This window comes from Danio rerio, chromosome 19, assembly GCF_052040795.2.
Source record: "Danio rerio strain M-AB ecotype USA chromosome 19, GRCz13ab, whole genome shotgun sequence".
Lineage (NCBI taxonomy): Eukaryota > Metazoa > Chordata > Actinopteri > Cypriniformes > Danionidae > Danio > Danio rerio.
The window spans coordinates 42,717,964-42,731,510 of NC_141039.2; the positions used below are offsets into that span (position 1 = coordinate 42,717,964).

A 13,547-nucleotide genomic window follows, 5' to 3' on the forward strand; every position below is an offset into this window, starting at 1 on the left:
ATGTGACAAAAGTCTTGCTGCCTATCTAAGTTATAGGAACAACAAATAATGACTTCTAGTTGGTCATTTGGTATCAAAAGTTGCTTATTTGAAAGGAAAAGGCCTCTAGATTACGCTTATCTTACCAAACTAAAATATGATCATGCCTTGATTTTTAATTATTTATTTAGGACAGTAAGGTCTGACTTTGCTTAGACAAAAGTCTTGTCACTTAACAGAAATAATGTACAGTATAGAATATGAAGTCATGGTGCATCAATGCATCTCTGCTATGACTCAAATAACTTATTAATAAAGTCATCTGGAATGGTAAATAAAGTGTTTTTGCAGGACTCCCAGAGTTCATCAAGCTTTGGATTCATCTTCAATGACAATCTACCATGAATATGCTTAATAATGTTCATTTCTGGTGACTGGGCTGGCCAATCCTGGAGCCACCTTGATTTTCTTTGCTTCAGGAACTTTGATGTGGATAGGGGCACTATAAGGAGCATACATAGTCAAATAACACACAAAAAAGTCAAGCAACATAATGTTCAGGAAATGGTAATGGTTTTTATCCCTAGGCCAGTACTAGACTAACTGGTTTGAGCTTTGATGAGCAGTAGAACAGACACAAATGCTGTAATTCTGCTTCCAGACAGCTTCGCTCTGCTAAAGAAGGTTTCACTGAAGCCAGTCTTGGGCTGTTAGCCAATCAGAGACGTCGACAGCTGCTGACAGGACTGTTGAAGTCTTTGAGGACCATAAAGACTCTGGTAATTACTTCATTGAGATGGTTAATGACTAAACAAAATGTTTATACCTTGCTCTCCAGCTTCACTGTCACTCTTTCCTCATTTTACTTCTCGCTGTTTTACTTGCAGCAAAGAACTGATGTTCGACTGAGCGAAATGCTGGAGGTGAGTTTGAAAATCCTCTCCAAATATGCATTGCACAAATTCACCCCATATACAAACCACAACCAAAAGGGAATTCACAAACAACTCTACAAGTAATAGCTGGATGAAGATGCTTTTAACTGAATTGTCTCTCACACTCTCTAATTGTAGAATTTAGTCCATTTATGCCATCGGTTTATGTAAATTTTCCATGTATTCTGTTATTGTAACGGTAATGATAAAAATCTTACCAAATGTAAACTCAGTTGTTCAAGTTTGACCCTGTAAAAAGTGTCTAGAGATCAGGTAAAAGGTTCAGGTAAAATGAGGCATTTAATTTTACAGGAGGAGGACTATCCTGGCGCCATCCAGCTGTGTTTAGAATGCCAGAAAGCTGCCAGCACTTTCAAACACTACAACTGTATAAGGTGAGTGGAGAAACGCTAAACATACTGCTGGGAGAACCAGACCCTGAAGTGTAGTTGTGGGACAGTTCACAAAATTGTTGGTTCGGCTTGTATCATGGTTCTGTGGTTGTAGCGAATTAGCTCAAAGAGAAGATGAAGATTCACTTGAACAGAGCTTCACAAGAATGGACTTTTTTAAATCCGAACAAACGAATCGTCCAGCGATCGTTCAAACTGACAGTTTACTTTAATTACAGCTATTGCTATCAAAATAAAAACCCATTTATGTTTAAGCAGCGTAGCAAAATCGAAGTTTAAGACATTAGATTCATAAATATACACAGGCACCTTTCTTTACACAAAACAACACTTTATTGACTAATCTAACAGAAAATAACACCTAACACAAACACACATTCATACGAGTGTAGAGAAGAGTAAAGAAAGTTAAATAAAAGTTTGAGAGAATGTGATGATGGAAAACCTCGGATTTTGTAAGACCAAACCAAGCGAACCACAAATAATCTATTTAACCCTTCTATGGTTTTTTTAGGGTAACATTTAGTTTACACCGGTTCAGTGCTAATCTGGAAGTGTTACTTGCATTCCTTTAGTGATGCGAAGAACTCCCTCTGTTGAGCATGTGGCTGGCTAGTGTTCAGTTATTTTGTCCTTGTCGTTTCAAGTTTTGAAAGCAGCAAAAGGCCAATCATGTTTGACTACTGGTTTTGCGGCACTTGATTAGACTCTCGGCGGAAAAGAAAGAAAGGTATCGAGATGGGAATGTCTGAGCTGTGGATTTAACCCATTTTGTCTTGGTCCCCGCCTGCTCCTTGGAGTCCTCTGGGTTCAAGTCTTTCTCTGGCCTGGGCCTTCTAACTTGGGTGTTCTTTTCTGGCCTCGGGTTTCCTCTGGCCTGAGGTTTCTTGTTTCTGGAGTTTTTGGTTCTTCCTGAGTGGTGGCCTTAGGCACAAGCTTTTATAAGGGTGGTTTGTACCCACCCTCCAGGGCCAAGTTTTCACTTTGTTCAGAAGTATAGTGATTTGCATAGGTGATGTAAACTGAAGCAGAAATGTTCACGTTTCTTAAAATGTAATATATTGCACACTTATTTAGATAAAATGAAAACCATTGTTCATTACAATGACATTTGCAGTTTCAAAAATGTAGGCTGGAGCACATATGTCCAATGATGATGATGTCGTGAAAAAAAAAATTAAAAGTTGGCTTGAAGCGGATGTCCTTGCAGCTTAAATCCAGTACTGGCAAACACCAAATTCACCTATAGCGCATGTCTTTGGGCTATGGGGGAAACCGAAGCACCCGGAGGAAACCCACACGAATACGGGTAGAATATGCAGACTCCACATAGAAATGCCAACTGAAATAGCCGGGACTCGAACCAGTGATCTTCTTGCTGTGATGCGACAGTGCTAACCACTAAGCCACCGTGTTGCCCTCAAATTCCTCAATTATCACATATTCCAGTCAGATACCAAAACACTCACTTCCCTGCCAAATGGTTGAGAAAATAAACTAAACAATACAACAACGTGAACGTGATTGGAACAGAGTGGTTCACTTTTTCCCCCATAAACATTCTACTAAACTGTATGGCATGCGCTGAATAAAAATATGACAGTATGACTTTAAATATATATTTTTAATTCATAACGACTAGAAAAAAGGCTGGTCGTGTTTAGTATACTGTCACTAAATTCATACTGTAGTTGACCTTTAAAGACCGGCTGAGTTATATGTAATTTGACAGCCACTATTTTAGGGCCACTGTTTATCACATGACGTACTGTATAATGATGCATCATGATGTTTTGCAGCCATTTATGTAGCACTCCGTTATTTATCAAATTAAAGTGGCTTAGTTATTGAAAGTACAAAGTTTGTGAGCATTTAAAAATGTTTTAGTTTTAAATTGCGTTTCCTGGATTGACATATATTTAGAGACTTTGCTGATACAAAAAGCCAACTGTGGCCAAAATACCTCTGGGGTCAGAATTACACTTTATTTCTCCTCTTGAACTTGCCTGCTGATCTCTTGACTTTAATAAGCTGATGTGTATCTGAATTGAGCCACTGCCAGTTGAACCACTAAAACATTCTTATTGACTGCAAATTCCTCCACCTGCTTTATAATTCAGCTCACTCTTTCAGGAGAATGGAGCACTGCTCAATAGCCACAACCCTTGTTAATAAAAGCATGCTTGATGGAATCTTTCAGTGTTTATGGTGTGAACACTGCGGTTTGCCCATCTCCATTCCTGCAGGGGGAAGTGATAAGGTGTTTAATTGGATGTGTTGAGATCCTGAGTTGTGTGCTCGGGCCCTATCATAGACCCGGTGCAATGCGGCGCCTGATTTTTTCTTCTAGTTTCCACACAGTTTTTTTGCTAGTTTGGCGCAGGTATCATTTTGCACTATGTTGTTTAAATTGCTAATGCGTTTGTGGTAATTTGTTAGCCTATGGTTGTACTGGTCTAAAAAGGAGGTGTGGCTGTGCCAATGACCTCTAAAAGCTGCTTTAAAATCAATGTCAGATGGTTTTCATTTGTTTATTCAAAGAGCGTATTAGTGTTATGCACTTATGCGGGTACAAAACACGCAAACGCATTGCTTATTACACACACAGGGATGCACAGCAGTACACAGATATCTTTAAATATAACAAATTAAAGGATTAAAATGCAAAGACAAAATATTATCGTCTACATAAATATAAAAACCACCACCTTCTCTCATGCATTCTTCCCTCAGGGGGGTTACTTTTGCTGTGCATAATTTTATTTTAGTTTATTATAGTTTTTAAAACTTGTCCATTTTTAAAAGAAACTCTGAAAGTTCAATGGTCCTAAAAAGGTTTAAAGGTGCTGTATGTAAGATTTTGACTCTTCTAAAGCACAAAAATACCGTAATATGTTTTCAGATATTTAAGAAACATGCCAAGTGAACATTCTTGTTCGTCTGAAAAACAACGCTGAAGTCAGATATTCTGCTTTGAAAATGTGCATTACGTGCTGGAACAGCTCTCTTTGGTCATTTAACTCACCCAATGCCAGTTTAGCCCATTATATTTTAACCCCCGGTTTGCCTTTGTGTTACATTGTAACCCTGTGTCTTAACAACACGCTACGTGACGAGATTTGCAGTGATAACCAATTGGGCTGTTTGCACCAGATGAAACATGACAGAACTTTAAATACAGCCATTCAGAAGCGCAGAATAGTGCACTCACTGCACTCCAACCAAACAGTAAGGTTTATAATCTAATAAATACATATTAAACCTCTTTAACATTATTAAATGTAAATGCTCAATCACTTATATGTGTTGGTTTGCACTTAGTCTCAGTTCTAAAGTTCAATTTCAAACAGTTTATTTTATTTTACAGGTCTGTGGTGAACTATCTGCTGCTGCTTTCAGTAGTATGGCAATAAATGTCATGTAAAATGGCATTCAAACTCACATTATTAGCATTTAACAATGAATAAAACACATGAGATGTACCTGAAGTGATCACTGTCAGTTTTCTGTTGTTCAGCTGCAAGAAATAATTTCAGGTGTTGGTTGGGACAAACTCTTTTTTTAAAATGGAAATATTTTTTCTTTTACATACCATTGCTTTTAATTAGAACTGGATTTAAATCAGCCTTTGTTGGCATCGTCAATCTGGCAACCTTCTCTTGTGTGTGTTTTAAACCAGGTGTGTAATACCTAGTTCAAATAGAGCAACAAACGCCTTTTTTTGTTCGTTTTTTTCTTTACTCAAACACCTTTGAACTACCATTGGTCCATTGGGTTTACGCAGTTGGTGGGTTTGTTCTGGAGCGCCTCCTTTGGCGAGCGTTCACTTTTGCCCCCGATTCATTTCTCATTCCATGGAGGTCAGACAGGATACGACAACAACATGTACATGAACAAACTGAAGAGTCAAGTAGCAGAGCTTGTTTGTACAGACCAGAGCAGATCTTTACAGAGCTTTTCTTCTCTCATAGGCATTATTGTTGTTGTTTTTATGAGTGGACCAGTACACTCTTGAGTTTTTTTTTATCCACTTTCGTCAATTGGTGAAGTTTGTTTTTTCGTAACCGTTGCCTCTGGCTTACTTGGTTTGAGACTTATGGAGCTGTGCATCGATGGATTTGCTCTTCAGTGTCTGGTCTTTTAGCAGAGAAAATAAACCACACTGAACTGAACTAAACTGAACTGAACTTCAACTCTGAAAACTGAACTGACACTTTCAATCTACTAGAACTACTATGTTAAGCTGCTTTGACGTAATCTACGTTGTAAAAGTGCAATAGTAATGTAGATGAATTGAATTAAACACAAGCAACATGACACGTACTGTATAACTCTGCCTCCTGCAGCGTGGGGGTGTCTGTATATTTGAAAACAACACACCGTCACTTAGCTTATTAGAAATTTTTTTTGCTCTCAAACAAAAGTAAAAAGTTTGTTTTTTCATTCCATTTCAAGCCTTAAAATTATCCTTAAAATTGTCCTTGGCTATTTTTTTTTACTTCACAAGCTGCATTTTATCTTTATTTTTAGCATTTAAGATGGAATTTCAGAGATCTTATTTTATTCATTCAGGTTGGTGCGTCCCTGTTTTTGTTTTAGATGCATGTGTGTGTTAAAACACCCACAGAGAATGGGAATTGACAGGGTGGACCGTGAAGAAGCTAGACACACAGATTTGTGAACGCAAGCAAATGCAGAATGACTCACACTGTCTGTGGAGAGACTGTCAAAGGCTGGACCGTGCTTGTGGAGTGCCTGCTTAGTGACCTTCAAACATTCGAAACAGATTTTCTGGAGGTTTTTTGAAACAATCTGTGTGTTCCACTCTTAGATGGTTTTTAAGAGTGCAAGATTGAAAGATTTCTTTTTTTACCCGTTTACTTTGTAAAATGCACTATTACTTTTTATAAATTTAGGGTAAAACTCTTTTAAAAGCAAGAAATCAATTAATAGTTGGTTGTAATTTAGCAAAGATGCCTCATCTCAATTAAAAGTTGTAGTGAGGACATTGATAATGCTGGAAACGATTCCTGCTTCAAATAAATGCTGCTAGTTTGAGCTCAACAAAGAACTCTGACAAAGAAATCATATCTTTTAAACATTTTGACTTTATACTTTCTAGCTGCTTGTCATAAAGTCAGAATTACTAGTAGATGTCCTTCATTCCTGCTGCAAATTCTAGACAGACCCCCAAGATTTTTATTATTTTTTTGTGATTAAAAATGTTGTGCTGTTAATTCCCAGAAATCTGCGGACAATTTTGCGATTATAAATATAAAAAAAGGTTTTATAAAATCTTGTTAACCATGTTTGGTAGCCTACTATGTTATGTTTGCAGTCTTACATAATGACAATGACACAAATCATAAAAATAAAGCTTCTTTAATTTGGTCTCTTGGCAAGACAAGATCTAAAACAGTAGGGATTAGGCCAAAGGAAGATTGTCTAACTCATATTTTTTATCCACGATCTTACTCTCTCTCTCAGATTTCACTCCCCGGAGCATCTGACATAATGTACCTCACTCAGGACATGCATTACGCCCATTCACACGGGGCATCAGAGTCAATGCTTCCCATTCACTTTGAATAGGTGACGTCAGGCTTTGCCGAACTGCATTGTGGATCCGTCGGCGCTGCTTCAAAGGCATTGCTTGCTGCAAAAGTTGGGACTTGCTCAACTTTTCAAGTGCCAATGGAAGTGTCAGCCAATCAGATCATTGTATGCAAATACACTAGCACAGACAGTAGCCGATTGCGTACTAATTTCATCGGTTGACGCTTCTATGACGATTGCGTCAGCCCCAACTTCAGCCTTCACGCCTTCTGTCAAGTGTTGATGCTGAAGCCCCGTGTGAATTAGGACTTCCCCTTCGGTGATACACCTAAAACTAGGATTGCCATAAAACTCGTTAATAGAAAGGAAACATTTTCTGTCATCAAGGGTAGGGAAAGAGTTAAGCTATATCATTTATCGATTTTATACATGTCATAATATCAGCAATACATGTAAAGCAAAAGTAATGTCCTTCAATTCGGTCACGTTCAGCGGCCTTCATCCTTGAATCAATTTCCATCATTGTAAGCTGTTTGCTTTTCTTGTTAGATGTTTGCTTCCACTTTCTTTTGCACTCTTAAGTGCGTCAAACCCCCAATTTGCGCCACGTTATTCACCCGAATTGCGCTACAGCATCTTTGTATTGTCTTCACATGTAAATCACTCGCGCTTCATCCGCATCAGGTCACTGCACAGACTGCAAAACAATTCTACCCCACTTTCATGTAATGTGAAGATTGTGAGGGCGTTTTTTGTGATTATTTTGCGTTTAAATAAAGAATTTTGCAGGATCGCTAAATGTTTTTGACTTTTTGTTGATTTTGCGTTGGATTCAACAATCGCAGAATCACTAAAAACTAGGTGGTCTGTCTAGATAAAACCTAATTCAGGCCTGATTTTTTTCACATTTTTAATTTCAATTATCAGAGAGAAAATAGTAAAGTCTTAATAATCTTTATTATTATTATTATTCAATGGCAGAAACAAATAATTTGCGAGACAAACTGCTTCTCTGATTTATGGAGTCCACAAACTATTGCGTTCACAGTCACAGAAGGGTATTAAAAAGTCTTACATTTCACAAACATTTAGGCTTTAAAAAAACTCAAATTTACTTAAATATTTTGTTGTAGGTCTTAAATCATTTTAAAATTGTCTTAATTGTCCTATGACCTGGTAAATTTGGACAACATCAATTTTAATCATGGACAATCCATCCCGATAAAACTTTAACTAAAGTTTATTTAATAACTGTATTTAGCAATATGGTTTTATTTTCTGTCTTATAGTAACCAGGGTTGGGTCTTAAAATGTCTTAAATTCCAACTAAATTTGAGTTATTTTGAATGGGTCTTAATTTAGCTTTTTGCTAGTAAAGCTACTCATTCGGGCTGACATCCATTCAATCACCAGCAATAGATCTCAGTAAAACCTTATTTTCTAGATTTAAGTTTATTATTGCAAAGAGATACAGCTCACAACTGTTGACATTTTACAACAAATTCCCCATTAAAAACCCTTATCAGGGTGTGTTTAAAGTCTAAAATTAGATTCTTAATGGTCTTAAAAGGGTCTTAAAAAGTCTTAAATTTAACTTGATGAAACCTGCAGAAACCCTGAATAACATTTGTTTACAATTTCTTCATGTACGGTATTTATAGTTACCTGGTGAAGACACTGACCTGGACAGATTGTTGTGCTTACATTTAGTTAATTACAATTTTTAAAACTTGTCAAAGTTTTTGAAATAACTTTTTATGTTAGAAACAACTGTATGTATACAACTAGAGTTTTCTTGTTCGAGACATTATTTTACAAATACGGTACACTGTAAAAAATGCAGGGTTCCACACAATTCATTTGTCCCAACACAAATCCATTAAGTTAACAGTTTTAGCAAATGTATGTGGATTGAACATAAAACAATTAAGTTGTCCCAATGAAATCTTAAGAATTGTGTTGTTTTAGCTCATTTTAAATAAAAAAAGTTTTAAAAATAAAAAAAATAAATATTTATTCAGTGTATATGCGGAAACAACTAAAATGGATTTTTTTGATGGAGCAAGTAAACATATTTTCCATTGGCTCAACCGCACCATTAGAAAGAATCATTAGTGTTTAGTACTGTATAAGTCTGAAGTTTCATTCATGCTAGTCTTAAAATATCTTAAAATTGACTTGGTTCACCAGCTATTAAACACCATCATGGTAACACACAAAAAGTTAAAGTAATGCAAGAAACAATATTTATCAGCATCAGATTTAAAACTCTAATGTACATGACCGATGCTTAAAAAGAGGCATAAAAACATGACTAAACTAAAAAGAAATCCATAGTAATGTCAACAAAACAGAACAAAAAGTGAAGTGTCATGCAAGGAATTCTCTTGGAAAGTGAATTTATGGTTATTCTCTGTAAATATTTAGGAAAATTGCTGTTAAACTGACTTTTTTTGTTACAATTTAGGTTTAAACTTTTTAACTAAAGCCTTTTTTTGTTTTGTTTTTGCAAAGTCTGCTTCACATTGTGCTGAACTGAAAATATTGGCGACTTTTTATCCATCCTGCATATCCGTCAAGCTTGCTTCTGGTGTTTCTGAATAATTCTGTTTTGTTTGTGATAAGGCGGGCCGTAATCTAATGGCCTAATAGTGTTTTTTTGTTTTGCCTAGTCATTGCCAGAGTTTTAGCTAAAAATCTGTTTCCCTGTTAAAAATGTCTCCTACATCTTGGACAGCCTGAGGGTGAGTAAATTAACAGCAGATTTTCTCTTTTTGGGGTGAACCATCCATTCAAAGCGGACAGTCATTATAACATCAATCTAACGCTAAAAAGTTGCAGAAGTTCAGAACGAGCCGTTCTTTTTGAAAAGGAAGTTTCGATTTTTTTTTTTTTTTTTTTTTTAACCTCTCGTCTGAAAAGATCAAAGGAAATTAGATTTCTCATCATATGACAGATGTCCGTGTATTATTTTCTGGTGCAATGTGATGATGAAATGATGATTCACATGTTGCTTCATCTCAAAAACGTCTTGGATTCTTTTGCAAACTTTCCCAGATAAACCCCAAGTGTGTTTTGGAGACTTTCTTTCCTTCCAGTTAGCTTCGGATCGTACATCAGCGCTCATTTAGCCAGTAACAGATGCGGTAGAAGTCTGAATTATTAGCCCCCTGAATATTTTCCCCCAATTTGTATTCAACGGAAAGAAGATTTGTTTTTCAACACATTTCTAAACATAATAGTTTTAATTATGGCATTTATCATGTATGACCATACACCCAAAGCGCTTTACAATCATGAGGGGGGTGGGGTAGGGTCTCTTCACACCACCACCAGTGTGCAGCATCCACTTGGATGATGTGAAGGCAGCCACAGGACAACGTCACCAGTGTGCTTACCACACACTAGCCATTGGTGGAGCAGAGAGACAGTGATAGAGCCAATTCGGTGGATGGGGATGATTGGGAGGCCATTATTGGTAATGGCTGATGGAAGGAATTTGGCCAGGACATCAAGGTTACACCCCTAATCTTTTTACGAGAAGTGCCATGGGATTTTTAATGACCACAGAGAGTCAGGACCTCGGTTTAATGTCTTATCCGAAAGACAGTGCTCACTGACAGTATTGACCCTTTTCACACTTCCGATGTCATAGTTGGGGAAAACAGTGAATGGGAGAATACAACAAATATTTTTTTTACAATCTTATTTGCTCAAATAATAAAAGAAAAACTCAACGATGATGTTATCAAGATGTTGTTAAAAAAATTGTGTGAGACTGTTGATGGCAGCCAGAGGAAAGAATAACGTAAATTTTGCCGTGCTGTCCCATAGACACTGCGTTAGAAACCCCTCGCACAAGCGGTAATTGCTTTTTTGTAATTTGAAGCAAAGATGATATACTACATACATAAATACTGTACATATAAATTTTTATACATTAAAAAAAACAATATATATACATATATATATATATATATATATATATATATATATATATATATATATATATATATATATATACACACACATACATACATATATATATATATATATATATATATATATATATATATATATATATATATATATATATATATATATATATATATATATATATATAAAACTTTAAAGGATTTAAGATGCTGATGACCGTTAAATGCGTCATAACAGGCTTGTGAAAAGGGTCCATAGTGTCCCCGTCAATATACTGGGGCATTAGGACTCACAGATCGCATGTTGAACGACCACTGCTGACCTCACTAACACCAAGGCCTGTTTACTTTAATATGTTTTCGTTTTAAAATGCATAAGCTTTGCTATAATTACGCCTTCCATCCACACTAACCCGGAGTTTTTGAGCCCCAAAAACAGAGCGTTTTGAAAACGCTGTAGAGGCCATTTTGGTTTTAAAACGTGCTTTGTATCAGTGTGAATGGGGGAAAATGGAGACATCTGAAAACGGAGGCGGGGCTGCAGACATTCACCTCTGATTGGGGCTTTTTCCTCATCATTAAGTAGCCTATACAAAGTTCAGTCTTGCATCCTCTCCTTCAGTTTAGACTTTACACGTTTAAAATGGAAGAGAAACTCACGAAGACGCGTCGTGTAAATCTTTAAAGGAAACTGTACTTTATAATCTCATTTTCATCACCCTGACTAAGTAATTTCACTATTTTAACAATAAAATGAAAACAGGATATAAGGAACTGCCGGTTTTCATTTTGATATTAACAACTTGAAGGACACCAAAAATCTTGAGGCATTGTGTAGCTACATATTTAAATGAGCGCCATCTTCACTGTATGCATATTTATAACAAAACAAAGCGTATAACATTACTGCCTTCTTTCATTTTCACTGAAAAATACCAAACATACCCTCTCTTTAGCTGGATATCAGTTTTAATAATCAATAATGGCCATTATAAAAGTATTACGTGCATCATTAAGTTTATACAATATAGGAAATAAAACCAAGCAATCAGTCAAATGTGCAGAATCAGTGTACATAGTTACATGAATTAATATATATTAACTTATCTTTGCGCTCAGCCAAAACACATCACCTGTGAACAAGTAATAGATTCAAAAGAGCAAAGTGGGGGAATATGTCATTAGATATAGACAAGATGAATTATATATCACGTTTAACAAATATAGTGAGATTAGATCCAGCGTGGATCCTTGATGAACTGTCTGATGTGCACTGCTCTCACCTGGGGTTTTGTGCTTAAAGGACCTTCTGACTGCCTGGAGCTCAGATGTCTGCATACACTGCAGCACGTCAGAGTGTGTGTGTGGTCACTTGATGTGCATTTTCAGCTATATAATTTGGAAGGAGATCTTTTTAGAAACGCTAGTGTGGACGTGGATCATTTTCATTCTAAAACGCCGTTGTAAAAATCAAACGTACCACTGTAAATGGTCTTAATGATGCACGTTACACCACTTTCTTTGCCATGATGACAGTACATAATAATTTACTAGATATTTAAAGGCTTAAGTAGGTTAATTAGGGTAATCATTGTACAGTGCTGGTTTGTTCTGTAGACAGTCAATACAAATATTGCTTAAGGGGGCTAATAATATCAACTTTAAAATGGTTTTAAAAAAATTAAAAACTGCTTTTATTGTACACGAAATAAAACAAATAAGACTTTTTCCAGAAGAAAAAATATTATAGAAAATACTGTGAAAAATTCCTTGCTCTGTTAAACATCATTTGGATTTGGTGAAACAAAATTCACAGGAGGGCTAATCATTGTGACTGTACTTCACTTGTTTTCCCGCTCAGGTTCAAGAAAGCATGTCTAATTACAAAGAGACGTAATCCTCAAAAGTGCCCAGTCGAGTGCTTTCACAGCCCGGCACACTCAACTTTTACAAACACTGCCCACAAATCCAACCACATCCTTTAATTTAATCACATCTAACACCATTGCGCCCCCATGCTATTAGCAAACGATTTATGTCCCGAAAGCGGAATGCTATTATTTCCTCCATGCGCTTTCTTGCCTAATGGCATATAATGATAAGAGACTGTTTGAATGGAAATGTTTTTATTGTGTGACGGATCCTGTCGTGAAAGCTCATTAAAAAGTGATTTCGCATGGCGTTCCCCCTGAAGGAAACGGAACGAGGAGTTGCGAGTTCGGAAGTAATTGATCAGCTTGACGTGACGCTGGGTTGTCCTCCGAGCGAAAAGGGGGGACCCGTGTTGAGTCAGAGCCCACTGTGATGGATCGAGGGAAAAAACGTAGGACTTCTGCGTCTTTCCATTAGGCTTTGCAAGAATGCATTTGTCTGAAGGAATCAGCTTTGCAATGAAAAGGTCACATCTTCTCCTGCTGGTCATCTGGCACCGGCAGCTGTGTTGCAGATTAAGAAAACTCCCTTGCTTTTTGCTCACCAGCGGGGTGATTCTTCATGTCAAAGCTATTGCGTTAAGGCAAAACGAGACCTTTTCCAAAATGAGACTTTATCCACTTTTTCCTACACCCCAAGTGTGAATGATGGGAATAAGTTCCCTAATTGGATGGCACTGTAAACAATCTTTGAAATTTTGTTAAAAATTGGCGGCAGTAAGCTCTGTGTTCTAAATTGATCCCGTTCTGGGCTAAAATATTTAAAATTCTACCTGAAATTTTACATTGTGAATTAGT

The 13,547-nt window shown here is 36.7% G+C and overlaps 1 protein-coding gene across 24 annotated transcripts in view; it reads left to right on the forward strand.

The window, feature by feature from the left end:
* vps50 (VPS50 EARP/GARPII complex subunit) overlaps positions 1–13,547 on the forward strand; it is a 305,358-nt gene that overhangs the window by 51,367 nt on the left and 240,444 nt on the right. For all 24 annotated transcript variants that reach the window (XR_015515668.2, XR_015515667.2, XR_015515669.2 and 21 more), the window contains 3 exon segments: positions 641–758; positions 867–902; positions 1,227–1,309. Coding sequence is in view for 4 of the 24 variants with exons in the window: in NM_001365104.2 (NP_001352033.1) it covers positions 641–758; positions 867–902; positions 1,227–1,309 (237 nt within the window). In the remaining 20 variants the exon portion in view is untranslated.